A 27,044-nucleotide genomic window follows, 5' to 3' on the forward strand; every position below is an offset into this window, starting at 1 on the left:
ACAATGACACTTACTCTCCAAGTGTTGGTTTATCATGATAAAATGATAGCCATAGTCTAGCTCATCATGATAAACAAGCATAGCACAAAAGATTTTCAATCTTTGGCTCATGCTCCCCCTAAATGTGATATAATAATTTTTTAAATTCAAGCTTTACTTCCCTAAGTATGTAATATACATAACTAGCTAGGGAGATCACATATAAATGTATACCTATTCATGTTTGAGATGTTGGCACAAGGCCAATTTGTTAGATATTTTAATTAATGTGAATGTACTATCTCCCTCTTAGAATCTACGAAGGCTAAGGGCACCAATTGAGTGACTTTTAATATTAAGGTTTAACATCTCATATGTGTAGATATTATCAAACAATGGGTGATAACTATCGAATATGTATATACCAATTTGAGTTCAATTCTATAGGACTAAGACATAGTGAGAATGGTCAATAAAATACCATGTCTTAGAGAGACATCCATGATTCATGAAGGTGAGAGTATACCTTATGAGAAAGATATGATCATCAAGGTTTTCATGGATAATCTACCATATTTGGACACAAAGGACATGACACATAATGTGTATGGTCCAAACATTACATTTACATCCACAACCATATGTAAAATGACAAGGCATTAGGCACAAAGTGCATAAGCCCATTGAAAACCAAAAATGTGTGGGAGGCACATGTTCCCATCACAATCTAATGTATACAACCACCTTAGTGATTTTTAATTTTACTCAAGTAAGTAAATGCCCAAATATGATTCTAGATTTCTATGATATTTTCATTTCAAGTCATACATTGAATCTAGATTCATGATTTAGCTTTCCTATATAATATATATCCTTTTATGAACTTAGGGAAAGATCCAAGGATTTTATAATATATATGTATCAAATGATGCAAACTACCTTGGACACATGTATTCCATTTATGAACTTTCATGACTACTTGAACAAAATACATATAACATATCTATACATATTAAGGTTCATCTTAGTCATGAGATTATCCAATTAAAGCTTTTGGAAATACACTAATTTTTAACCCATCTATGATTCTTATTAGATTTGATGAAAATCATTAAGCATGTAATAGAATGAGTTTTAATAGGACAACTAGGTGCAAAGTAATAGACATGTTTGTTCACCTAAGGCATAAAAAGATGTCTGAGAAGGGATTTGAGTTGTTTTCTTAGACATGACATTTAATACCTTAGTTTTGCTAGAAATGATATATTAGAACAAATCAAGTACATAATTATCTAGCAAGTGCCGTATTTGTCCAAAATAGAGTTTAAAGAATGATACTTTGGCATTTCCTCAAATTTTTGTAAGTAATATTTGATTGCCAAAAAATTTCATTTAAGTTTAAGTCTTTAAACCTATGAATTTCTTCTCTTTTTGGTTTTGCTAGAGAGATGTGATAGATCGTACAACCTAGCTTCTAGCAACTACGAAAATAATGTTCAAATATGATGATATACTTGAAGCTTTAATTTGAACACATGGGCAATAGATGTTGTTGTATATTCTATAAGGATCAATTTATGATTTTCACATTGAATGCTCTCTTGTGGTTGTCATGTGGATGAATGACATATTCTAAGTGCGATAAGATTTAAGTCATAATGTGTGCACTTAGCAAAAATATATATAGATACATACAAGTCAAACAATATAAGTATATTGTATCTATAGGTTGTTTTGTCACAAATGATGTGATCATGAAACACATATCAACTAGATATCAAAAATAAAATATCTAGGGAACCTTTTCCAATAGATATAACATTTTAGTGCAAAATATCAAAGTCTTGCGAAAACTAAGTTTCAAGCATAAAGACTTTGAATTATAACAAAAGGATTTCTCATTAAAGCACAAATATGGATACATGTGAATCAAACAAGAATAGCATATGGTATCCAAAGAATATTTTAAAATGATCTAACATTAAAGTGCATCCCCTAATCTACTAATCATATGATGTGATTCAAGTAGGGGATTTTGGAACCCAAACCATGTTGGTTCGAAGCAAGTTTGTTCTAGTTGATGCATCTTTTCTAACCCAACGAACTATTTGTTACAAATCTAAATGTGCATTTAGATTTGTAATGTCCAAATCTTCCACAAAAATCACAAGACATATATGAGTAGGTAGATGGACGGGATGAACAAGTTGATTTACAAGAATGACTATGATGAAAACTATGTTTTGCACTTTCTTGTAAATAATGATTTTCCAACATTAATGTTTCATTCTTGATGTTTAAGTCATTGATTTCCATTTTAAAATTTAATAATTCAAGAGATGAAAACATTTTGATTTTCTCTTCCTCTTCTTTAAGGAGTTGATTTTCCTCTCTTAGTGAAGCAATGGTATCACTTAGTTCAATAAAATCTTTTTAAAAAAATTTATTTTCTTCACTAAGATGTGCATGATCTATTTCTAGTGACCTAAACTCCTTGTGAATACTAGCTAAATTGTTTTTCAAGTTTGAATTCTTAGCTGGTTGATCTTCAAGTTTCTTATGTAATTCTTGGACATTTTCAACGAGTTCTTCAAATGTGAATTCGGCATTATCCTGTGGATCTTCATTAGATAATCTCATTAAGCACATGTTTTGATTTTAAAGATTTTCAATAGAGTCCAAAATATTTTTAGCATTTTTACAAGAGGATATTTTTTCATAAATGTTAGGTGGTAATGCACAACATATTGCAATTAGGGCTTTTGTATTTAGTAAAGATAATTTTTTCTCATAATCATTTAATCTTTTAGATTTAACATTTAAAACAAAACCATTTTCAATTATCTTTATCATATCTTTATCTAGACATTTTAAGTATGTCTTCATATAGATCAACCATGATCCATAATCCGAACCATCCAAAATAGGTAGTCTAGATCCCATCTTTTAAGTTGCCAAAAAAAAATTAATCTTTTAACTCTTAACCGGTTAGGGTCTTAATCAAGAGCCCAAGCTCTGATACCAATTGAAATCCAAGTAGTGACTTGGTTTGGCAACCTAGAGGGGGGGTGAATAGGATGTTTAAAAAACTTTTACCTTTTGAAAACTTTTACTAATTTCACCCTAGTTTTATCCCTTGGTTAATTAAGTTGAATTAATTAAGCTTAACCAATTTTCACAAATGTATATAAGCTTAAAAACCGTTGTTTAAACAACCAACTTAATTAGGAGATTTAGTGGGCTAATTAACAATGTAAAGATATTACGTTTGATGGCAATGCTAACTCACTCAATTCTAAATAATAAGACAAGCACAAATAAGAGAGTGATAGAGGGAGTGAGAAATCGAGAAATACCAACGCAAGCGACACAAGGATTTATAGTGGTTCGGCCAACGGCCTACTCCACTCTACTCAAGGTCGCACTCGAGGATTTCCACTATTGAGACCTCCACGACGCCCGGCTTCAAGGCTTTTACACTCCGGGAATTAAATAAGGATGCCATTCCACCTTTACAATGACTCTCCTTCTCCGCCGAGTTCTAAGCGGTTCAACCAAGAGAATTAAAAACAACAGATGCCCTTACCACCGATCGAATAAAGAAGAAGATAAAAGCTTTGCCGCTATGTAGGCTACAATGCAAGTTGAAGCTCCAAGGATGCTCTCAAGAATAAACAAATTTAAGCCTAAACCAATCTCAAATGATTTTCTCAAATCAAGACACAAAGAGTTTGGTTGGTGAGAGAATTTAACCCAAAAATAGTTCACAAATGATTTTCTAGGGTTTGTTGAAGTTGGACAATGTTCATCTTATGTTTTAGACCCATTAGATGGGTATATATGGTGTCCCAACTCCATGTGACCGTTTGGGGGGCAAAACAGTCAAAACTGGGTCAAATAGTCAACTAACCGTTGGACCACAACGGCTATTTTTTTTGAAGAAAAATAATTCTCGGAGTTCCGAGAATTCAAAGAGAGCTTTTAATTTTAGAACCTGGATCATTTCTCGGAGCTCCGAGAATTTCTCGGAGTTCCGAGACTGGATTTCCAGCAAACAATGTCTCATTTGAACAATTCATATCTCCTTCGTTTCTCGTCGGATTTTGACGTTCCTGTACTCTACGGATATGAGAAAAATGAGAGCTATCAGTTAAAAATATTTTCAAAAATATTTGAAAATGTCTTAAATAATTTTTGATAGGTTTTAGTTGCTGGTCCAGGTTGTTGCTTCGGAACTCTGTTTTGTTCAATGTTGTGTTGAATGCCATATGGGTCCCAACATGTTGGTACACCACCATGGCCATTCACTTATCCATTTAAGTCCTTAAAGGGTGTGTTAGTCTCTTTGAAAAACATATTTTTAGGGGTTTTAAGATGTGCCTTGATAAGAGAAAACACAAGAGAGATAGGTGATACAATCTACCATTTTTACCACTTTCTTGAATGAACTCTTGAGGTAGCCATTGCTTGATCTTCTCTTTGAGTGCATGGCTTGGTTTGGGATCTTCAAGGTTGAGCTTCTTTGCTTGACACCTTCCAAGGATGATGCCGCCATTTGGTTCAAGCTCCTTTGCAAGTTGTTGATCCACAAGCTTTGGCCTTCATTGATCTTCCTTTGTTTGTTCAATGCTTTGAGATGGTTGATGATGAGCTTCTCCTTGGTACCTCTAAGGTGTGATTGGTCCAAGTATGTTTCGAGCTCTTTTGCCATTGTGTTTGGTTCATCTTCAAGCAATGGCCAACAAGGTGTGTGCTAGTATGATTTGACTTGTGTAGGACATGTCTAAAGCACAACACTAAAGCCAAATGATCAGTCCATAAATGACTAATCAATTTGTGTTTGTTAATCATCAAAACAATGTGATTGAATAAACCCATGGGGAACCCTTGGGCTTACAACCTGCATTAGTCTAAGGGACGTCTTGCACTTAGCTAGGATCATATAGCATCTTAGATGAAGTCCTAGGATAATAAAATCTTCAACTTGAACTAAATAATTTCTCTTTAAACTGTTGAAACAGTCAATCCAATCTAGATCGGTGTCCTAGATGAGTTAGGCATAAATAGCTTAGTTTAGGTGCACCGAACTACGTTGACTCTGATCCCAGTGAGGCTTGGGTACGTAGGCAGCTTGGATGCTTGAGGTGGCATACCAATCACGAGTCGGCTCACCACAAATTGTGGGGTTTTGTATATTAATTTTTTCTAAATTCTTAACTAAATTAACTAAATATATTATTTCTCTCAAATTAGAATTTTAGGAGAACGTTCACTTATATTGAATCCAAACAAATCAAGAAAAATCAAGATACATATTAGAGAATACATTGAAATTAGATTTCATGATGCATGTCATATAGTTCGCGCATTAATAAAGAGTTAAATAAGCCATTTAAAAGATATTCAAAAGAGTTAACTTTTGGAATTGAAGACCGGATTATCGGGCAAGAATGGTGCTTGTGGTGGTAACTCCTCATACCTTCCATTATCGTAATCAAGTAGCGAATCTAGATTTCTGGTCATTTACGGGTCCTAGATCCCTCATCTAGGTGGCGACTCTGTCATTATCTTTTGCGTGGAATTCAGATTGCTTTAGTGATCCCAAGTTCACGGAAAAGACGAATTAAATCAATAATAAAAAGCACACACCAACCGCGTGGGTACGAGAGACCAAGAGAGAGAGGCCGCGGGACATTCCTCTCTCGCGGGATCGGGTCCCACAGTTTGACGACTCTGCTGGGGACCACCTAACTTCATTAAAAATTTCAAAGGATAACTCGTTTGAATTTATTTTAATTGGCTCACAAAAACTCTAGCTTTTATATGTTTGCTAGATTAGTTTATTTGTCTTGCTTTATTTTCTCATCACATCATACTCAAACTTAATCTAATAAAACCTGAAGGCATCATAGATTGCGCAAACATATTGCACACACTTACATCACTTGCATCTAAACCCCTGCATCTCACATGCACACACGTCCTTTTAGGAACCCGGAGTGTTATCTAGCATGGTTGACTGGGATTTCATCACCTGGTGTCTCTGTGCTAGAGAAGCATTCCACCCTTAACCTAGTACCTTTATGGTGCGTAAACGGATTCGTTGGTTCACGTATTGATATGCCGGACACTGGTATAGTATATCGAACACGGATTCGCGCTAAGGGAACTCTTGGCCTTACCCCTAGATTAACCCACACAAGCATATAGTATATGAACACACGTACATCACGTGTGTCAGCCTAGCTTAGGATATCCTACCCATTTGTGTCTAGATTAGGCCGTAGTCTATCTTTCAATGGCTACGATCGGTTCTTAGGTATACAAACAAAGTCAAGAGTCGAGATTCTTTCTCCACTCCGCTAGATTAGGATTAGGGTTGATGCCTTCAGGTAACCCTTGTTAAAATATAAAAAGATTAAAAAAAACTTTCCCTTTGGAATTAGGATATAAATCACATCTTTCCAATGATCTCATAGGATTAGTCTCTTCTTGATCTACCCATTGAAAGCAATCTCGTGCGATCTCATCTAATCTTTTGATCATGTGTCTATCATTCGCCTCTTGTGTGATTTGATTATGTCTTCATTCCCTTTCTCAATTGGTAGGAATTGTGTTTCAATCATTTGATTGTGCAATCTTGATGATCTAATCATACTTGTACCCTTGGTCTCTTCTTACTCTAGGGGTAACATTTTTACAAGATTATTTCGATAAGCCCCTCAGAGTCTATTCCCACGACACTTAAACTAGGGGCATTCCCTAGTGCATTCTTGTCGCCATAATCATGTCTCAGTCATTATAAGATTCACTTTGTCATTCCAATTGCTTGTTTAGCCCATAATCATCTTTCAGTCATTAAGTAGTAAGCGCACCTTGAATGTCAAGCTTACATTTTATATTCCTTATTTACATTTTATAATTCAAGAGAGTTAACATTTGGAATTGAAGACCGGATTATCGGGCAAGAATGGTGCTTGTGGTGGTAACTCCCCATACCTTCCATTCTCGTAATCAGGTAGCGAATTTAGATTTCTGGTCATTTACGAGTCTTAGATCTCTCATCTAGGTGGTGACTCTGTCATTCTCTTTTGCGTGGAATTCGAATTGCTTTAGTGATCCCAAGTTCACAGAAAAGACGAATTAAATCAATAATAAAATGCACACGCCAACCGCGTGGGTACGAGAGACCAAGAGAGAGAGGCCGCAGGACATTCCCCTATCGTGGGATCGGGTCCCACAATCTCATATGGAATAGATGATACTGATTTAGTTGGGACACGATTTAAGACATAAAGCGTTGTTTCTAAGGCCCCATAAAAAAAGAGGTACTTCTGCGAAACTCATCATAGACCAAACCATATCCAACAAAGTCTTATTTCTACGTTCTGAAACACCATTCAATTATGGTGTTGCGGGTGGGGTCCATTGAGAGATGATTCCATTTTCCTTTAAGTAATCCCTAAACTCATCCGAGAGATACCCTCCACCTCTATGAGAACAAAGATTCTTTATTCTTTTATTTAACTAATTCTCTACCTCATTTTTAAACTCTTTGAACTTTTCAAAGGTCTCAGACTTACGTCGCTAAGGTACAAATATATGTACCTTGAACGGTCATCCTTAAAAGTCACGAAGTATATCAGTCCTCCTCTTGCCGGATGAGAAATGGGTCCATATACATCACTATGTATAATGTGACTAATGTATTTTGTAAATATCCCTTATCCTTATAGGAATCTATTAGTTACTCTAAATAGAAAATTAAGATCCGCTTCTGATTTGGCATTTGACTGTCTTGTTCTTTAAACTAGCCAACCAATAGATGGCTATGGAAGGCCATGAAAATTAATCCTTTCGATTTAAAAGCCCATTTGCAACTTAATATTTTATAAATAGGGTTTCTCTTAAGTGGAAAATACTTATTCCATTGCATGCATCTAAAACAAACCATCAAATGGAAATACATACATACGGAAAGGAAAATGCAATCATCCATCACACATCTAAACCACGAAAAGTAAACCATCCATATTCATAAGCTTAATTTTGGCATCTTGGATTTATGGGGATTCTCCCACTAACCATTTAAGAATTATCTAACCATTTTAGAGTTAGTTAATCCTCATAATTCCATATTACCAAAATTAAAGGTGAAATTTGGGCAACTATTCGCTATTCTCAATAGGAAAAATCCGCTGACCTCAAGGCAATTTTTCAAAAGTATTGGTACTGATATACTTTATCATATGAATTATTTTAGATGAGTAAAAATCATAAAGAATGCGTCCGCCCTCTATTGAATCGATAGAATCGAGGTCTGCCATCATTTGTAGCCTTCTTGAAGCATCGCCATGTCCAAATTCTCTTTGATTCTTTGATTGACCACTTAAAGAGCGATTTTCTTTTTTCATTACTTCTGATGTAATAAAAAAATAAACTACCCTAGTGTCCTACACTAGCCTAAATAATATGTACATCAAAAGAAATTCTCAATGGAAAACCAGCTGTCCGCACAACTGCCTAGATGGAGTACATAAACCAATAAATCATTAATTATTACATTACAGACTTTTAATTGCTACCTTTCAGCAATATAAAATCATAAAAATAAATAACAAACATCCACAAATATTATCCATATGCATCTCATGCATGGATAGAGTACGAATAATCATTTTTGACCAATTTTCACCAATAGAGATCAAACCATGCTGAAATTAAATTAAATAATTTTTCATTCAGCCATTAAAACTACTGAAATCTAAAGAAACATGATAAAATCAATCATTATGATGTCAGAAGTCACCACACAAAAAATTTTGTAGAAACAAAATTGTTTGAGCAAGAAAAGCTCAAAATAGTGGTTTTTAGGAACCCTTTCAGAATAACATAATTTTCAAATATTTTAAGTGGGAGAGAAATTATTCGAACTACCATATTAGTTACTGATTATGCTTAGAATATACCCAATAATGTTTGAAAATTTTAATCTTGGCTATAATTTTTTCTTACAACTTTGGAGCCATTCTGAAATAAAATATGTAATTTCCAAAATAAAAATCAGCAAAAGACTGCACCTATGGCCTAACTTGTAAAAATCATATCTCCCAATCCGCTCATCAAATTTTGATAATTCTTGATACATTGGACTCGTATTCGAGTCTACTTTTTAACCATCATGGTTGATCAGATAAAAAAATTACATTGAGTAGATCGAAATTATTGATCTTTACACAACAGTTCATATGTTAATTAATTAACACTACTGACTAACAACCTCGGATAGCCGGGATAGAACGTCTGGACTCACAGTGGATATACCGCATGATCTATCTTTGGTTAATTTAATCTCCTAATCTGAGCCCTAGTTGCTCGGATACCACTTGAAGGAAGGTTATCCACTTCCGGCAAGATCGCTATGCGCAGCAGGATAAAAATCGCATACAACTTTAAATTTTTCTTTTCGATCTTGCAATTGTCCAAGATCCTAGGGTCTAGATTAGTTAATTATGTTAATAAAAGATAAAGAAATACCTCTTTGAGGAAGAAATTAAGGAACCACGCTGTTTGATATACTTCTCGAACGGTTGCAATCGTTTTGAACTTCGCGAACCCCGCAAAATGAACTGATGGATTCTTTTTTTTTATCGGACTATTGTGGGTGTGCATAGCTCTTATTCACCTCTTTAAGGTCTGATCTAATCAATACCATTGTTGAGAGAACATAGAAATTGATTGGAAGCCTTTCTCTTTAAAACTATTTCAATTGGAAGAGAGATAGAGAGAGATGGAAAATGATTTTTCCAAAGGGGGAAGCAAGAGAGAACAATTTTTTTAGTATTCCTCACTCTAAATTTCGTTCAGCCATCTATCATTTATAGAAAATAGAGTTTTGCTTTGATAAATCCTTATTTCTCTCTCCCAATTCCTATCCAATTGAGAAACCAACTTGAATTGAGACTCCTCGAGTGAATGAGACTCTCCCAAACCTCCAACGCTGTGTGGGGACACTCAAGAAGCATAGGAGAATGTGTATGGGTGCTTCTCTCCAGCCCTTGTGGCCTTATCTCATAGGAGTTGGTGCTGGAAACAAATTGTTTGCTTTGTAGATCCTACAATTTAACAATTCTTATCCAACAAGGAGTTTGAGTGAACCTCAAATCCTTGAGCAATTGGGGCTCTTTTCCCCAGCTCTCCAACTGATTTGGGAGTGTTGTGGGTCCTACAAACCTTATCCAAATGTGTAGTTGTAAGCCCAAGGGGTTCCCATGGGTTAATCATTCACCTAACCTTCTTGTTTTGATGCTAGCAAACTAAATTGATTAGCATTTATGGACTAATGTGTTGCTTTGAGATGTTGTATTGTATACAGGATTTTCATGTCATAAATCGCCATTACACAACTCTTTACAACACATGGCTTGTGGATCAAGGATCAAAGGAACCAAGAGCTTGCACCTACAGTGAAGACATCCTCAGTTGAAGATGTTTGAATCAAGAAGCTCATCATGAAGATCCCACAAGTTCCCTAAGCAAGTGTCAAGAAGGAGCTTGGAGTTGAACATGCCATGGTAACTCCTCATGCACCTCTCAACATGATTTGAAGATTGGAGGAAGTCACAAGAGCGAAGACAAAGTTCAAGATGTTCACTCAAGCCGAAGAAGTCCAAGAAAGTGCAAAATGAGCGAATACATTACAAGAAGACTCAACGGTATCATTTTATAATGTAATTAGAGTCATCTTGATTTTATGTTTAAATGCACTTTCAAAAGGTCTTCACACTTAGCTTTTTACATCTTTGAAAACCATCAACACACCCAAAAATGTGTTTGAAAACCTAGGACTTAAGTCCAAGACCATGGCCCAAAAGCCCATGCATTTTAAAGTTAAAAATAGAATTTTACTCAGGGCCAGTCAACCGCGAGATGGAACCTGGAAATCCAGAACATCACGGATTTTATCGGGCCGATCAACCAGGCCAATCCGGTCGACCGTGGATTGATTTTCTGAAAATCCAGAAGACATCCAGGTTGGGCTTGGCGGACGACCACAATAGGTCGGTCGATCGCGGATAGGTTTTTTAGCCGAATTTTTGAGCTAACGGGTTAGCCTCGCCGGACGACCGCCACGGGCAGGTCGACCACGACTGTAAGAAATTTGAAAATATAAAAGGGCACCCGATAGGGGCAGGCGACCGCGGTGGCTCGGTCAACCGCGACGGTCTGGCAAACTAGCCGTTGGGGCATTTTTTGCTTGACTTTTTCAAGCTAGTTATTTACAGTTTTACCCCAAACGGTCATATTTTCAAATACACTATATATACATAATTAAAACCTATCTTTACAAGCTTTTGAACATTTGAGAAAGATCAAATCCCATTTTCTCTTTGAGCTTCAAGTTTTTAATCAAAAGCTAAAACCTCTTTGATCTTTCATTTCTACATCCTATCAAAAGACACTCCATAGGGCTTTACATTTGTATTTTCTTGGAGTGATTGTAAGCTTTCAAAGTTGTAATCCGCCTATCAAGAGGCATGAGAGTTTTTATTTTTCTTTGTTCTTCATTGAGGGTCTTCTCTTCGGCCCGGTAAGAATTGTGAAGAAGAGGGTCCTCTCTTCGGCCCGTTAAGAAAGGTGAAGACGATGGTCTTCTCTTCGGCCAGTTAAGAAAGGTGAAGACGGGATATGAGGGTGTGTCTACTCGCCGAAGGCTTCGTACAGATGGGCTTCGCTTTGGTCATGTAATGGCTCATTAATCCGGCCTTGAAGGAGGATCGAGATAGTGGAACTCACGCGCGGACGTGAATAGTGGAGTAGGTCTTGTGATAGACCGAACCACTATAAATCTTGTGTTCATTGTCTCTCTCTTCTTTTCCTTCTCTTGCATGTGTGGTGATTGGTAATCTCTAACCCTAACTAGTTTATGTTTTTAATGGAACAAGGGTTAGTAAATGCTTGATTAAAATGTTTAAACTCTAATTGCATTTTAATATTTATTTGAACAAGGGTTAGCAAATGTGTATGATTAGAATGTCTAAACCCTAGCTTTCACTAATATGCCTATTTGAATAAGGGTTAGATTAATTAGTGCTTAATTAATTGATTAACTTTTCATCTTCCACTTAATTAAGCCTAAAATTTCTAATTGACCAATTCACCCCCCCTCTTGGATTGTCACACATGTATTTCAGTAGTCCTATCCCAATTCTCAATTCCGTTCCAATTCCACAACTTTTGCAAAACCAGTTTGGGAATAACTATCCTCATTTGGATTACACATTATTATACTTATTATTAATCAAATTAATAATACATAATAATGTATAATAATTAAATAATTAATTAACAAATTAATTAATTAATAACCCAATCCAATGGGAGTTATTTCGGCTCCAATCTGTCTTCGAAAATTCTTACTTTCTCTTGTTACTTACTTAACAAAAACATGTATATATACATATATCAACATATATATATATATATATATATACTAGTAAAAAACCTTGTGCGATGCACGGGCCGACAAAGAACTGTACGGACCACATCATAGGTTGATCCAAACCGTCCATGTGATGGAACACAACATAAATAGGTTGTGCCCCAAAAATCATTTCCATAGCCTAATCCTAGCCCTCTAATCTATAGAGGTTTCCATAATATGTTGTTCCTCTTAAATCGGATGGTTAAGATCACCCTATAGATTTTTTATAAAAAAAGCATAAAGGAGGTGGGTAAGATTGAAATTATGTTGCTTTAATGGGTGCCTTTGTTAAAAAAAGTAAAAAAAAGTGATGTGTAATTCTCATAGAATTTTCAAATAATTCAAAAAATCCTTTCATTTTCTCTTCTCCTATATATATATATATATATATATATATATATATATATATATATATATATATATATACACTAGTAAAATACCCCGTGCGATGCACGGGCAGACAAAGAACTGTACGGACCACGTCATAGGTTGATCCAAACAGTCCATGTGATGGAACACAACATAAATAGGTTGTGCCCCAAAAATCATTTCCATAGGCTGATCCTAGCCCTCCAATCTATAGAGGTTTCCATAATTCCTCTTAAATCGGATGGTTAAGATCACCCTATAGATTTTTTATTAAAAATCCATAAAGGAGGGGGGTAAGATTGAAATTATATGGCTTTAATGGGTGCCTTTGTTAAAAAGCATAAAGGTGGGGGTAGGATTGAAGATATGTGAGTTGAATGGGTGCATTTGTTAAAAAAAGTCAAAAAAACTGATGTGTAATTCTCATAGAATTTTCAAAAAATTCTCTTCTTTTCTCTTCTACTATATATATATATATATATATATATATATATATATATATATATATATATATATATATATATATATATATGAGAAAACAGTTCCTACACATGTGTAGATAAGTTATCTACACACTAGCTTAAAATACAATGGGGGGGCACATTATTTGGGTGATCCAAACCATTCATGTTTAAGGCCCTCACATAGATAGGGTGTCCACAAAAAATCAGATCCATAGGATCATCCTAACCATTCGAACTGTGGAGGCAAAAAATGGACTAATCTGTGAAGGTTTAAAGACATCCATTTTACCTCCACAAATCGTAGGGTTGGGATGATCCTATGGATCTGATTTTTTGTAGAGACCCTATCTATGTGAGGACCTTTAAAATGGATGGCTTGGATCACCCAAACAATGTGGGCCCCCACTATATTTTAAGCTAGTGTGTAGAGAACTCTCTACACATATGTGTAGGAACCGTTTTCTCTCTCTCTCTCTCTCTCTCTCTCTCTCTCTCTATATATATATATATATATATATATATATATATATATAAGGAAAGGGTTTCTGCGCTCGAGCGCAGATAAACTTATCTACGCTAGAGTGCAAAAACAGGGGTGGGCCCACATTGTTGGGGGGATCCAAAGCATTCATTTGGAAGGCCCTTTCATGGATAAGGTGTCCACAAAAAATCAACTCTATTGGATCATCTTAAGTTGTCCATTTGTGGGGTGAAAAAATGGGCAGATTAGGGGACAAAGTGACAAACAGAATCTGTTAGGGGTGGTTATTCTGTTTAAACCGAACCGAACTAACCGAAATTGTGAAACCGAAATATTTCGGTTACCATATTTTTTAACCGAAACCGAAACCGATGGGGTTAGCCACCGAACCGAAACGAAACCGAAAACCGAAATCTGTTTTTCGGTTAAAATCGAAAACCGAATTCACTAAAAATCAGCATAATTTGGTTTTTCGGTTTCGATTCGATTCGGTTTTTAGTGCTAATCGGTTTCAATTTTAGTAGAAAACTTCATTTTTTTCTAACAATATGAGCCAGTGCAGTGATAAACCGATAATTCATTTTTTCTATCATATTATCGTCCAATCTGGGCAAAAATACATTACAATTCTACAAAGTTAGGCATAAACCATTCAATTTGGGCAAACCATGCCATTGAAAGTTTAAACCATGCCATTGAAAGTTTGAAAGAACAATACAAAGTTATGCATAAAGTCATAAACCATTCCAGTTTGAACCTGCCACCCCTAATTTGAATTTTAAACCATTCCATCTGGGCAAAAATACAATACAATTCTACAAAGTTAGGCATAAACCATTCAATTTGGGCAAACCATTTAAAGTTTAATCCATTCAATTAGGCATAAACCATACAAAGTTAAGCATAAACCATTCAATTTGGGCAAAAATACAATATGAGCAAGCCGATGGCCTGAAGCCATTCAATTTTTCTAAGAATCAATTTATCTTCTATTCTTCTTCCTTTCAGAGAAGATTTTCAAATGCCATAAACCATAGTTGCAAGCCAACAAGCAAGTCCAAAACGCCAACATGCAACAACCATAGAATAGCAATTGTTATTCTCTGTTGTAAAACGCAAACAACCATAGAATAGCAATTGTTATTCTCTGTGTTGAGATGAGTAAAATAACAAACGGTACATATAACAAAGGCCGAAAGTCCAAAATGCAAAGAAAAAGAAGCAATGCTGAAACAAATAGTGCAAATCACCAAACATCCTAGTAGAGAGTCTACAGACTAGACTCTAGAGCTGTTGTGCCATGAATATCCTCCAAAGGAATCCAGATATGCAAAAGAGATTCAACCTGCATATAAAAGACAATAAGAATATAGGTTAAGAATGGAATAGAAGGTTTGTAAATGAGAGTTTTTATATGATGCCCGACCGTGAAGTACCGTCAAAGTGGTACCACCCTTGATATTTAATCCAACAGCAGACCACTTTTTAAGAGGCTGCTGTTGGATCAAATATCAGGGGTGCTACTAGTACCTCTGACGTACCACCATGACGGTACTTCACAGTCGGGCATCATACAATTTCTCTATAAATGAATAGGTTGTAAATGAATTGTAACAGAATCCAGGTTGTAAATGAATTGTAAGTTTGTAACATAATAGGTTGTAAATGAATTGTAAATGAAAAATAACTGAACAGGTTGTAAATGAATTGCAAAATGGCTTTCTATCTCTAACACCAAATTTGTAAGTAATTCAAAAATTCCAGTATTACAAAGCAAAGATGGGTCACAAGATATGAAGATAACTAGTAACTACACAATTACAAACCTGAAACCATCTTCCACTCTTCTATGCTTCAACACTCAAAATTTGAAGAAACATCAAACATCCCCAACATTTGAAAATTCTGAAAATAGGAATACAAATAGTTAAATATAACAAACATCGAGTTCCAAGTCAAAAGCAATATATAGAAAATTAGAAACACACGGAAAAAATAAAAAATAAAGTAAATACAAATTTACCATTCTCAAACTTTTCAAGGTCCTCTAATGCTTCTTCGACATTAACTGGCATTGGCGATGATCGAAGCCAATCTTGAGCACATATAAGAGCTTGTGCTATCTTAGGAGTCAAAGAGCTCCTAAATGCATCAAGAACACGCCCCCCGTGCTAAATGCCGACTCCGAAGCAACGGTGGAAATGAGAACCGCCAACACATTCTGAGCCATTTCTGACAAGACAGGGAATCTAGGATTGTTAACTTTCCACCACATTAAAATATCAAATTCATCGGGACCTTCTTCGGTGTCTTCACTTAAATATCTTTCCAACTCCGATTTGTTATCCCCACCTCCGGAGTCAATCTTATGCTTCTTAAACTTTGCCTTCATCATCTTCCTCACATGTTGTCTCGGTTCTTCAGAAAGCTCTCTTGAAGTTGATTGCCCCAAGTTAACTTGATTCTCTTGAGGTGTGTTGACTGTGTTCTTATAGTTGAACTCATTAAACAATTCAACTGTGGCATGGAACACTTTTTCTGCCAACTCGTTGCCTTTTCCCTCTCCATACATAGAAATAAGAGCAAACTTCACAAAAGCTAGTTTGTGACGAGGGTCAAGAATAACCGCGATATAAATTAATTTATTCACTTTTTCAATGTTGCCCCAATACTTGTCGTACTTATCTTTCATTCTCCTCGCCATCATTACCAAGTGAAAGTCGTCACTCTCAAGCCACTCTTGCAAAAGGCACTCAACCTCAACAATTTCAGGAAATAAAGTATTAGATGTAACATATAATGATCCTGAAACCCGTACAGTGAGCTCATAAAAGTTTTGGAGTAAGGTCGCCATCCTCCTAACCTTTTCCCAATCCTCATGATCCGGCTTCCTAATCCCATCCACATCACCTGAATCAAGTTCACTACTGAAAAAAGGATCTTCAACTTCAAATTTATCAAATGCTTTTTCAAATTTTTCAGCCGCCTTTAACATTAAGTATGTCAAGTTCCATTTAGTAAATACATCTAGGCATAACAAACTCTTGCTCTGAATCCTTTCATTCTCAATACACTCTTTGAAGAGCTTCAACCTAGCTGGAGAACTCCTCACATATCTGACCGCCGTCCGAACACGATCAACTGCAATTTCTACTTCTTTTAATCCATCACACACTACTAGATTAATTATGTGTGCCACACACCTCACATGTAAAACTTTTCCTTGTAAAATGCTAGACCCCCAGTTGACAAGTCTTCTCTTCAACTATCCAACCGCAACATCGTTTGAACTAGCATTGTCCACAGTAACAGTGAACACCCTATCAATCCCCCAATCAAGAAGGCACTTCTCAACAACCTTACCAAGAGCCTCACCTTTATGACTAGAAATTGGGCAAAAGTTAAGTATCTTCTTGTGCAATTTCCAATCACTATCTATGTAATGAGCCGTGAGACACATGCAGTTAACTCTTTGTAGAGAGGAGGACCATGTGTCTGTAGTGAGACAAATTCTTTGACATGAGTTTTTAAACAACTTTTTCAACTTCGACCACTCTTCCTCGAAGAATTGATAACAATCCTTCGCAACCGTCGAACGTGACGGAATATGAAACCGAGGGCATGCAATTGATACGAAATGTCTAAACCCTTCCTTCTCCACGGACTTAAATGGAAGCTCATCAACAATTACCATACAGGTTAAGGCATTTCTAATGACCTCTTGGTCAAACTTCCAAATAAAAAGGGTGCCACTACCATCTCCCTCTTGACCCTTGATCGGCTGGTAATTCAACTATGACTGCGATGTGTTCATATTGCCAGGGAACTTTTTGCATGCAGTGATGTGATTCTTAAGTGAGGAAGTTCCATTTTTCTTCGGATCACAACAAAACTCCCTCTCACAATACATACAACTAGCCTTATGTTCACCCACCTCATTAACAAATTTTGTAAAATGGTCCCACACATCTGACCTTGACTTCATCGTCTTTCTCTTCTGTACGGTCCCAAATGTTTGGTTTGTGTTTGTGGGGTTTGATGATTGCTCGCTAGAAATAACATTAGGAGCTTCTCCTTCTTGTGACATCTACGGAAAAAATAGAATTATAGAAATAAGATAATAAGAGTATAAGACTAGGGGTGATAAAATAAGATACGCAGCAAAAGCAAGATACCCAACACAAATATCACTATCCTAAGAATTAAGAATGAGATGAGTCATAAGTGATTAAGTGTTTCCATTGTACCCAATAACAAAGAGCCAAAGAAGATAGAATGATGCTAACTAACTTCCCCTTGACTCCTTGAGTGGTGGCTCGAGGTCGCGGTAAGTGAATCTATGGTGGAACAATCAAGAAAATCAATAAAGAAGTAAGAACCCTATATTGAAACTTAAAAATCAAAGAAATCTTCACATCGAAGAACAACAATAAATAATTAAATAGGGGTGCAACTTGGGTCAGGTTGGGTTGAGCTTTTGCTAAAAAAGAATAGGAATCAATCTGAACCAGTGTACCCTACTGGATTTTAAGGTAAAAGCTTAACCCGAATTCCCCAAAAACGGCATGCTTTGCATAATTCAATATCTATAACTGTAACAGAAGAAAACACATTATACAATTGTTGCATGTTAGAAGAAAATGTAGATTCAAAGAATCACAATTCACAACAGTCAACACCATATTTGTCTTCATATCAGCATGATAGGTAATCTAATTGAAATTAAAAATCCTAGAAAGCTAAATATACAAAATAATAAACCTTGGAAAGCAATATGTGACTACAAAGGATGAGAACAACTGAACAAGCACCGAATGAGAAGCAGATGTATTACCTCAGAATCTCAGATAGAGAGAAGCAGAGAGACCCAAACTAGAAGTACAAATTTCTCTTGAAAGTTAAAACTCAATACCACCAACAAAAACCCTAATCCTTCCCTTCGACCCTCAAATCTACCTTAAGAAACACCAACAGCAACCAAAGCTACCCATCAATCCTCACAAAAACAAAAGCAGTAAAGCAGAAAGCTTTCCAACACAAGATTATCAAGAAAACACCTAAGTCGTAAAAAAGAAACGAGAAATAAAACCTAAAATCCTGTGAAGAGAGAAAAACAGATCTATAATGTTTTTTTCAGAATTTTCCTGCAAAGAGCTAAATCGGCAAGGGACTCAAAACGTAAACAATCATAGGCATCCAAATTTTACAGCCGAAAGTTATACAGATCTTCAAACACTAAAAATCTACTCAACACATGCATCAACTACAACTATCTGCCTAGTTTCACTATAAATCTACTCAAAGCAAGTAGAAACCCTAACTCATCCAAGCTATGCATAAAAAACGCATTCAAATCAGCTAAAAATCCAGATTTACAATTTTTCGAAAGCATTTCCTCAAAAACTCCATAGAAAAACCCTAATCTAGAATGTTACCAATACCTAACCTAATACGCAGAAAACAAGGAATCCAGCAAGATCTAGCCTTACAAATCAACGAAACACGTTTCTAGGTCCCTGAGAGTCTGAGACAAAGAAAACAAGACATTTTCTTGAAACCGAAACTCTAGAGAAAAGAAAAAGGTAAAAAAAAAGGAGAAAAAAAGAGAGAAGGGAGAAAAACATATCAGTTCCTACAAATCAGAGAGAGAGAGAGAGAGAGAGAGAGAGCGAGAGAGAGAACCTTGAAGAGTAGAAACTTACATCGGAATAATTTTCAGGGTTTCAATGGCCGTGAATCTGCCGATCCGGAGTCGGATGGAGGAATGGTGGCTCGATCCGAGGTCACCGGTGAGGCATAGGAGGGGTCGCCACTCGCCGGAGTCGGAGTCTCGGAGAGGCGGCTGATCTAGCGTAGAAAGTAGAGAAGAAGAAAAAAACCCTAGCTTTGGGTTTTAGACCTTTGGTTGCTTTGTTGAATGAAAAGGAAAAAACAAAAATAGAAAGGGTTTTGTGACTTTTTTTTTTTTTTTTCATATGGGTATTTAAAGTTTTACTTGGGACAACCTCTTGGCTTGTGTCTCTAGTGTAGTGGGGGCTGTACCAAGTGAAAGGGGGGTTGGATCATAAGTTCGGTTTGTAAAACCGAAACCGACACCGAAAACCGATATTAAAACCTTTTCAGTGAAATTTTGGTTTTCGGTTAAACCGAATGTTTTTCCCTTGCAAACCGAAACCGAAACCGAAAACCGGAATTTCATTTCTTTAAAACTGAATCCGAACCGAACCACCTCGGAACCGAACCGAATTGACCGACCAAATTCGGTCGGTTAATTCGGTTCTAACCGATTAATGCTCACCCCTAGTATCTGTCCATTTTTCACCCCCACAAATGAACACCCTATGATGATCCAATGAAGCTGATTTTTGGTACACACCCCATCCATGATGGGGCCTTTTAAATGAATGCGTAGGATCACCCCAAGAATGTGGCACCACCCTTGTTTCCTGCACTCGAGCGCAGATAAGCTATCTGCGTTCGAGCGCATGAACCCTTTTATCTCTCTCTCTCTCTATATATATATATATACTGAATTAATATCCACATTAATCTCACAGATCATATCCGTCTGTGCAATTACATAAAATGCGGAATCTTAATCTGTTTGGATGTTATCGGGTCATTCGAGTTATGAGTGTGATCATCGCAGGGATCCGGCGGTCGATCCTACAGAACCTTATGGTGGGCCCTACTGCGATCTCGCTCTGTAATTAAACTACACTCGCATTAGGTCAGTGGCCTCCATCGAGACGTAACATTGAAGATGACAGTCAGATCATCTTACCCCTAATCACATCATGTATGTGCAAGTCCTTTATTCGTAACTACATCTACTCAATTAAGTCATATGGGAGGTGGACACCATTTACCCTCTTGGCCCACTCTTGGTATACCATTTTGGTCAAGCAGTATTCGGCCTCCAAATGCATTTGTAAAATCCATTGAAAACAATTTAATGTTTCATAAAACTTTCCGATAAACGTTTTATCAAATTCGCCTGGCCAAGCTATTTAATAGGCCTACCGATCTGACAAAATTGTCGATGTCAATCCTCAAATTTTAGTGCGAAGAATCCCTTATTGAGTATCACTATTGGCCCCGAGGGTTGCTCTAGGATATAGCTCTATCCGAATGCGACTCTAAAATATAATTACTTTAAGATAGAATGGGCCGACAGACCAATAACATCCCTCAAGTCTAAGGACTTGTAAATGGTCCTATTTGGAAGAACAACTTTATACTTTCTTGTCCACAAGCTGTTCTTTATTTGATCCAGTTCGATTGCGTGATTCAATCAATCTTTGCACCTGTTCTTCTTGCTTATGGTCCACTACCCAGATGACCGAGATAAGTCACCTCGCGACACGTGCATGTAAGCAAGACTGGTGCTAGTTGTATACAGAAAGAGATGTCCAGTCTTTTTCCCAACTAGGAACTATTAGGGCTTGCACAGAACAGGAATGCCATATCTTTGCTTCCTTGGATCTGTGAATCTTTTGAGCATGACATATTTACTACGCTACCTAAGGACGAATATGTGTCAATAAAATAAGCACATCACATACATTCATAAATTTAAATACCCATTCATGTCATGAAATAAATCTTTATTGATAAGAAAATATTATTGTACTGGCTTTTCAGGGCATATTCTCTAACGATAGGATATCCAAACCGTTCATTTGATGGGCCACAACTTAAATAAGTTGTGCCCATAAAAATCTCCGTAGGATGATCCTAGCCCTCCGATCTTTCGAGGAGCTGATTGTTTAAAACCTAGATAGATTGGAGGGTTGGGATTAATGCCAGCCATACTGTACTTTTTAAAAGGAGATTTTATATTGTGTAAGCCCGCATTGTACCTTATATTTTTAAAAGTATTGTACAGACCACATCATGGGATGATCCAAACCGTCCATAAGATGGAACACAACGTGAATAGGCTGTTCCCCTAAAAACATATCCATAGGATGATCACCACCTTCCGATATATAGAGATTTCCATAACATGCATTTCCTCTATAGATCGGAGGGTTGTGATCATCATATGGAATGATTTTTTGGGGAACAGCCTATTTAGGCTGTGTTCCATCTTATGGACGGTTTGGATCATCTGTCCGTATTATACTTTTTGAAAAATAAGGGACAGTAAGGGCTTACACCATATAACAACTCTTTGAAAGGTACGGACCATACGGGCTTTTACACCATTTGCGCAAAAGAGAATTTATATGACGCCCGGTCGGGCATCATATAAAAACTCTGAGCAAAAAGTGTTCAAGAGAAACCCTAAAATCCCCCGAAAAAATACAGTCCTCTTAAAGGTCACTACGCCCAAATACGATCTCTCCGTATTAGCCCTACCCCCTCGCTCTCCGGGCAGTACACTTTTAGTTTATTGCGCGTTTCAATCTCTGTATCGAAAAAGGAGAAAGATGGTTTGGTTTCAGTGCGAGGCCTGCGGTGAGAACTTGAAGAAACCAAAGCTGTCTAACCATTTTAGGATATGCTCTGCAAACAAGGTAGCTCAATTAGACTCTCATGCTCTTTTGCCTTTTGTTGTTAATGGTGTTTTTATATAAATGTACCTTCTAGGTTTTTGTTCTGTACTCCTGAATATTTGTGCTTAATGGGTTTTTTAAATGATTGTATTTTCTGGGTCTTTTCTGCAGTTCAGGATAATTTTGACTTAATTCTTTTTTTTTTTTTTCTGATTTATGTAGTTATCATGCATTGATTGTGGGGAAACCTTCAGCCAGCATACTGTTCAGGGCCACACACAGTGCATTTCAGAAGCGGTTTGTTACTCTCAATTCAATGTCAAATTGTCCACAAATGTCCCATTTTTTGTGCCTGGCTACTTGCAACTGAAATTGAATTATTATTTTATTTTCGTCTTTTTTTGAATTGCTTCTTTCATTTTCCGTCTTGGATGAATTGTTCTCCCTCGAATTGGATTCTATGTTCTATTGAGCTTGCTTTATAAATTTGAATTGCTCGTCAATATTCAATGTCAAGACTACTTCTTTGTTGCTCTCACCACAGTATCAAATGGTCCACAAAAGTCCCATTTTTGTGTCTGGGTACTTGCAACCGAAAGTAAATTAATTCGTTATTTTCCTCCTCAGCAAATTGTTCCCCAAATTTGATTCTATCTTCTATTGAACTTGCTTTATAAATTTGATTTTTTTTGTCAATATTCAATTTTAATATCACTTCTTTGATTGCCTTGCACACGGTTATCTGTATCTGGTTCGATTCAATATCTTTGTTTCAGGAGAAATATGGTCCAAAAGGTCAAGTGAAAGCTTCAAATGGTACCCCAGCTAAGCCCAAAAGTGAGTCTAAGCAAAGGTCAGACATCGATATAAGTGTTGGATTATCTTCACGTGCGCCCTGGTTTTGTAGGTAAGTTGGAGTTGCACTGATCCTAGTTTTTGCTGTGGTATACGCTTATCTTTCCATATAGCAATAAAATCTATTGATGTCAATGACCACCTGCTGTCAATAAACTGCATGATAAAAACTCACCTTTTAGTTTTGTGCAAAATGATAGAATAAGCACCTGAAATTTTGTTCAGCATTTTATATAACCCAATCATAGATTGGAGGATGTACTAACCTGAAGTGCCAAAAAAAAAGAACAATGAATTGGTTGTTGAAATGCCCTCACCATAAATTTGATTTCAGTAGAATTGAAAAGAACAATGCATTGCAATTATCTCAATCCATAGATCCCTCCATGCATTTCATCTGGAGCATAGAACAATAGATAATTACTAGATAATTCATTAAAATTGACCTCTACATTTCATAGCTCTCTTTTATCCTGGCATCATTCTTTGCCTTCCCCCCCTCAACTTGTCATAGTCAAGGTATATGCGTGAGTATTCTTCTTTAAAAAGTTCTATGCATGTTTCCCTCTTCCAAAATGTAATTCAACCTAGTGGCCCTCCATTTGAGTTCATCTATCAAAAATCATCTAACCTTAGGGGCTGTTTGTATACGTGGATTTTAGAATCCACTTTTTAGTTTGAAAGCGGAGTAAATTTTAAGTAAGAAATCCAGGTTATAGAAATCTTTCATCCATCCTGAGATTTCTAAAACCTGGAAATACAAGACGATCTCCTACTCTTACTGGATGGAAAGAAGGGCAAGAAATCAGAAAACGATAGACGGTCTCCTTCTTCTTTAGTCTGTCTAAGGAATTTGAGGAAATCCAAGATTCAAAAATCCGGCGTATCCAAACAGTCCCTTAGTGAAAATTTTCAAATTTTGTAGCAGGTAGTAAACAAAATTAATTGGTTCTTATATTGACTCTAAATCAATTTTTAAAACACGACCAAGCCAGCTAGTCCAACACGATTGGACCGCAATTGCAAAATGGAAGCCCAAACTACAAAATTGGTATATGATCCAAAAAAAACAACAACACCCTACAAGAAGTTCCAAAATTAAGAAAAGAACGGGCACAATCATTACCTTCACGCTGAGTACGATTGAATGAGCACTCTAAAGTATCAACAATGTCCATCTCTCTAAATAATCACCAGAATCTCCAAGGGGGACATGATTCATCCTTGAGCAAGATGATAGTGTTGATCAAGTCACATTCGATCCATAAGGGATTTAAGCGGAAAATTAGCTTAGCCATTCTTGGCTGCAATGACCTCGGTCGTTGCATTCACTGCTGAACTTGCATATTTCAAAACCCACCTTTGGCATTCTGAAGCCCTCTTCTAAGTTTCAACAATTATCCAGTTCATCATACAACCTAAGCTGTGGCTCCTGTCATTATAATTGCGCTCATTTCTTTCCAAAGAACCTAGAGGGTAGAAGAGAATAGAAGTTTCTGTAGGCAAGTCAGCCTCTTGTTACTCATTCGTTTGCACCTCTAGGTTCAAACGGATCTAATGGAAGACAACTCAGAGCTAGGCAGAAGAACGGATCTAATGATTGTTTGTTTTTCTTTTTTGCTTTGTTCTCTTTATTGACTTTGCCTCCTTTTTTAATGACATCATTTATTTTTAAAAAAAATAATTTCGCTATTTGGTCCCCTGTGAGAATCTTTTCCTTCAATGCACACAAGAGGAAAGTTATAGCCGGCAGGATGCCTTGGATTTCCATATGTCTGGGAAAATCAATTCATATGAGATTGATTATCTATGAGCGAATAGTAAGATTTTAGTGAAAAAGCCTTGCCCCCTCAGGGCTCCAAATTGGTTCATTGAGATAATCCACCGAGGAAACATAATGCCCTTGTAGCCTTCCAGATAAGGAATTCATCAAAATTCTAAGATAGGCCCCATGACTGGTGGTCAAAGCAACGACAATGGAAGGGCCTGCCCTCTGTCCTAATAGTTAACCACAGATGCTCTATCCAGCCAGGAAATGACTATTCACACCACCTAGTGAGCCAGAAAAATGTTTTGGAGCTATTTCTCACAAATAGAGATGTTAGAAAAAGGTTTTGAATTCTTTCTGGCAAGTTTTCCAAAAGGAGGACTCCACCTATCAGCACCCCATCCCCCGAGCATGAGGCTTGTACCCTCTGCTTCATACTTGGAATATATGATTTTAGACCATAGATTATCCATATTATTTGGCAAGGTGGGCTGTGCTTTGTAGTTTGGCATTTTATGTGCTAGGACCACATGATGGGGACATTCTACAACAATAAGAAGGCAACAAAGAGAAACATTGATTCAAAGTCAAGTGGGGCTCACGTGGCACCTCCTTCTCGCCCCTCTTACTGTACTCTAATGTGAAGCTGCATGAGAGTGGAGGGGTTAATTTTCATTTTTGAGGAGTTGACTCGGGCAAACTATTAAAAGAGGGTATTTCCCTTTATTTTAGTTTTCATAGGTTGGGGGAGGAACCACTTGAGTCGCTGCCATGTTTGGAAACAATTTGGGTTCTTTATTTTGTCAAGAGTCCAAGTTAGGATCTATTGGGAATCAAGCTAATAGCTAGTTTCCTAATTAGCTGGTTTTAGTCTAGAGAAGTCAAGTTTAGCAATTTTGGTTTATTTTTGTTTTTAATATAGAAGTCTCTTTATTTAGTTTCTTTTTCAAGATAGAATACGATTCTAGTTTTTAAGTTTGGTTAGGAGTCTTTAGCAAGTTGTTAAACTCTATATATTTGTAAGGCCTAGGGCCTTTGAGACGATGCTGTGAATAAATGAAAAAGAGTTTTTAGATTCCTTGCAAAATTGTGGATGTGATAGACCTCTCCAAGTTGCGATGTGAGGCTTTGGGTTTTGGTTGGTGTGATTCAAACCTTGGTACCTATCTTTCTCTTGTTTTTGGAATGTGATGCGTTAACCAAGCTAAGATTTCTAGGAATCTTATAGTAATTCTTGGTTATCTCCATTCCCTTTTCTCTTCTTTATTTCTTTACTTAATTTCTGTCTCCATTGATTTGTGTTCACTGTCAAGAACCTTTCATCCGACGAGCTGATCCCCCCTTCTTTGCTCACGAATCACATTATATTTTCCATCTTTGCAAAACCAACAACATATATTGAAATATCTGCCAAATCCAACAGCTAGATCTTGATATGGAATTGGATCAATTTATTATGTTGAAAAAAATCAGAATTCTAGAAATTGCCCAGTTTTGAAATCCTATGCTTAGATTGACCTCACACTTTACAACACATATTATTTTGTGAAGATCCAACAATTGGATTTTGACTTACATCAAATCTAGACTTGAGGGTTATCAAAATATGTAAATTTGAAGAAATGCCCACATCTGACCTTTTTGTGATCAGTCCGATCTCTAACTTGGAGATTCTCGTCCCAAAGTATTTTTCCATCACATATAAAGATTTCAAATGGGTCCGACGGTCAGATTGACACTCATCCTTTTGGGCTAGTTTTCAAAAAATAGACATTTTTCATTTTCTACTTAATTTGATGTAACTCCTAGATTGAATCCTATCTGATTTTCTAAAAGAATCCAATCCTAGCTTCCTCCGAGCATTCCCTTCCATAGAAACGCCCTACATCAGTTTGGTATTAGAGAAAAAGCTTGGGGTGTCTACACACTGTAGCCTCGGTCTCTCGAAGGTGAACAACATTTGATTGGAGGAACAACATCATGCCGAAGCTTCTTGAACAGATCACACAACTGGAGTGTCAATTGAAGGCATTAAAGGAGCCACAAAAGCCCCATACATGTCATAGGTTAGCTCCAAGGAAACTGAAAAATTAGCTTATTGTTAACTGTGAGGCAATATGGGATATGCTGAGTTCCTTATTTG

The 27,044-nt window shown here is 36.6% G+C and overlaps 1 protein-coding gene across 3 annotated transcripts in view; it reads left to right on the forward strand.

Annotated features, from left to right (window-relative positions):
- Positions 1-21,990: 21,990 nt before the first annotated feature.
- Positions 21,991-27,044, forward strand: part of LOC143887656 (zinc ion binding protein) — a 29,441-nt gene continuing 24,387 nt past the window's right edge. For all 3 annotated transcript variants that reach the window (XR_013254326.1, XR_013254325.1, XM_077391771.1), the window contains exons 1-3: positions 21,991-22,299; positions 22,501-22,575; positions 23,055-23,185. Coding sequence is in view for 1 of the 3 variants with exons in the window: in XM_077391771.1 (XP_077247886.1) it covers positions 22,009-22,299; positions 22,501-22,575; positions 23,055-23,185 (497 nt within the window). In the remaining 2 variants the exon portion in view is untranslated. The remainder of the gene's footprint in view (positions 22,300-22,500; positions 22,576-23,054; positions 23,186-27,044) is intronic.

Source organism: Tasmannia lanceolata, unplaced genomic scaffold (genome assembly GCF_043159265.1).
Source record: "Tasmannia lanceolata isolate RefF3 unplaced genomic scaffold, GAP_Taslan_0.1 ptg000012l, whole genome shotgun sequence".
In the NCBI taxonomy this organism is placed as follows: domain Eukaryota; kingdom Viridiplantae; phylum Streptophyta; class Magnoliopsida; order Canellales; family Winteraceae; genus Tasmannia; species Tasmannia lanceolata.